Raw genomic sequence first — 3,230 nt, 5'->3', positions numbered from 1 at the left:
GTGCATAGGGTCGCTATGAGTCGGAAACGACTGGATGGCACATAACAACAACAACAATAGATATGCAGAGCTCTTGTTGTAAGGAATTGCACTGCCAACCCAAAGACAGCCAGATTGAACCCATCAACCACTTTGAGAAAAAAAGGTGGGAAACAGCCTCCTGCTCTATTTACAGCTTGGAAAACCCTCTTAAATGTCAGCTATGATTCAGCTCCAACTCAAAGATCAATAACAACAATCTGCTACATTAATTACCTAGTCTACCAACAGGAAATAAGGAGACAGATTGCACTAGGAAAATTTGCAGTTAGGGACTTCTCCAAATTATTGAGGAGTAATAATGCAAGTTTCAGTACTAAGGTGCGTCTGATTCAGGTCACACTCTCTGATCACTTGTGATGCATCTGAGAGCTGGACAATAAATAAGGATGACAGAAGAAGAATTAACACCTTTGAACTGTGGTGTTGGAAAGCACTAAACATTCCATGGAAGGTCAAGAGAACAAATAGATATGTCTTGGACGGTGCAGACAAAGTGCTCTTTGGAAGCAAGAATGATGAAGCTTCATCACATTTACTTTGGGCATGTTGCTAAGAGGGACTATTCCTTTGAGAGGGACATGATTCTGGGAAGGGTGGAGGGTCAGCAAAGGAGAGGAAGACTCTCAACCAGGTGGACTGACATGGTAACTGCAGTAATGGGCTCATGTGTGTTAGGAAGTGTGAAGATGGCACAGGATAGAACAGGGTTCAGCTCTTTAGTTCATAAGATTGCTATGAGTTATACTTGATTGGTACCCACCAACAACAGTTCATGAATATTTTAATTATTTTCTCTTTCCTTTTTTTTTTTCCTTATCACAAGTAGCTTTAAGTCCCATGGGCCAAATCTGGTCCAAAGCTCTAATTATATGGTTTGTTGGTTAAGAATAATTTTCTCATTTTAAAATGACTTTAAAAAAAAAACAAACCTCCAAAATCTACTATTTTTCTTTTGATTCCCAAATTAACTGTTTTTAAAATTTGTCTCTTACTAAATGTTTAGTATAGAGGGACATCATGCATGCTTGGGAGTATGGAAGGCAGGCACAGGAGGGGAAGGCCCTCTGGGAGATGGACTGATTCGGTGACTGGGGCAATAGGGATGAGTGTGTCGGAGAGAGTGAGATTGGCACAGGACAGAGCAGAGTTTAGAGCTGTTGTACATAGGGTCGCTATGAGTCGCAAGTGACTCGACGGCGCATAACAGCAAGAGTATAACAACTAGTATTGTTTATATTGAATTGCTCTAGTGATTTTACATTTAATGCCAATAGAGTTTCACCTTCTTTTCCATAGTTTTTGCTGTTTTTAACAAGTTGCTCTTCTTTCTTTCTTTCCTGTTCTGAAAGCTAATTTGAAAGTGAATTGCTCATATTAATTATGTGGGTGATATGTTCTTTAAATCAAGCGAACTTCTTTCTTTTACCAGAATAGGTAAATGTTCTCTGAGCTACAGGATTCTTGGCTCACTACCCCCACCCCTTTCCTTTTTCACAGTATGTCTCCATATTACAGTGAGCTGTTCAACTCTGGTTTAGACTTTCACCACATGACTGGGTAAGATAATACAAACGTGAAGTGTGGCTCACCAAGAGGACGGGGCACCTTGCTAATAATGTTAATAAGATCAATTATACACTTTGGGTGGGAACATGAAAATTAAATGTATAGAACACTAACAAAGAGATTAGTCCATCTACCAGGCTTAAACTGAGTAAAGGCAGAGGAGAAAAATGGGAATCTTCATTATCATCAAGAAAAAAAAAGTGCATTACATGTTTGTGGCCATTCCAGAGAGAACCCAGGATGAAGTTCCTCTGCTCCCTGTTGATCCTATTCTTTTGCAGCTATCTCCTCCCTAAAGTGGAGAGGATGTAACTCTCTAATTTATATCTGCCAGGACGCCAAAGATACGGGGATGACCAAACAATCAACCGGCATATGCTGATCTCTATCCAGGGAAGCTGTAGCCAGCTCCTACTGGCTTAGGAGCACTAATAACGATCGTGTGTGTGCTAATTCATGTTAAATTGGTTGCTTAAAATTGGTCATGGTGAGAATATTTACCCACAGAAGATGGAAAATTTAGACAAATGAGGCCATTCTCACACAAAAGCCACTTGCTAGACATTTAGCACCCCTCTGCATTCAAGCCAACAGTCCACAATTCTTTAAAGGCTTAGTATTTTCCACATCTAATCTCACACATTCTAAGCCTAACCATGATTACTTTCTCTCCATCAAATAATAATAATAAAATAAGAACACGATATATCACTTTCTCCATGCAGTTCTCTCAAGGATAACCAGTGAAGCATTAAAACTCAATCACAGCTCTCCAGTCCTCACAACTAAAAGACATCAAATTTCAGTTGGTGTGGAAAAGGTGAAAAGGTGGAGGGAGTTCTATCATCCACCATCTACTTGGAACCCATATCAGCTATTTTTGAAACTTAATAAGTCATCTCCATACTATTAACAAAGTAATACAGTATAAACACTGCAGAACTCATATACCTTTCTCTAATTCCACTGGGAAAAGTTCCAGTTTTTCTACACGCTTTTCAAGTTCATACTCAGCTGAAGCGGCTACAGGGTCTACTTCATCATTTCTCCTGTCGTAATCTTCATTTGAGTAGGTGTTGAAAACCTGTAAGGTGAAATAATAACAAAAAGATAAAACCAGAAAATACTCATTTTAAAGAGTATGATAAACTTCTAAGCAATTTTTTCTTTAAAATTAATTGAAAGCCTAGGAGAACAAAACTGAAACAAAATTGTTTGCTAAGAAAGAATATCTAAGTCATTCCATCACTTTTTAATCTTTAAATTGTTTTATTGTTTTTTATTAGCATTTTTTTCATTCCTTTAACAGTCCATGGACTATTTAGTACTCTTCCCCAACAGCCCAACTAAGAAACACTGATCTTCTTCTATCATCCTTACTTAGAAAAGTGGTGGAGAGTCTCTGAAATGGAATAGAATCAATGGTAATGGACCTGTATGTTTAAAAAAAAAATTCTTGAGGGAGCTCTGGTGGCTTAGTGACAAGAAGCTGCACTGCAGTTCCAGAGGGTGAGTGGTTCGAATCCACCAGATGCTCTGCTGGAGAAAGAGGGACAATCTCCTCCAGTACCGGTCAGATCCGATGTGATGGTATACACACCAAAAAATAATGAAATTTTTTT

The 3,230-nt window shown here is 38.6% G+C and overlaps 1 protein-coding gene across 1 annotated transcript in view; it reads right to left on the bottom strand.

Moving 5' to 3' along the window:
• The window catches only part of PPP1R9A (protein phosphatase 1, regulatory subunit 9A), a 347,596-nt gene that overhangs the window by 162,546 nt on the left and 181,820 nt on the right, over positions 1-3,230 (bottom strand). The window contains 1 exon segment of the mRNA XM_006880217.1: positions 2,560-2,692. Coding sequence (XP_006880279.1) covers positions 2,560-2,692 — 133 coding nt within the window.

Source organism: Elephantulus edwardii, unplaced genomic scaffold (genome assembly GCF_000299155.1).
Source record: "Elephantulus edwardii isolate Elephantulus edwardi_28Jun2011 unplaced genomic scaffold, EleEdw1.0 scaffold00007, whole genome shotgun sequence".
NCBI classification, from domain to species: Eukaryota; Metazoa; Chordata; class Mammalia; order Macroscelidea; family Macroscelididae; genus Elephantulus; species Elephantulus edwardii.
Note: the sequence above shows the minus strand (reverse complement) of the source record. Positions and strands in the feature narration are given on the sequence as shown.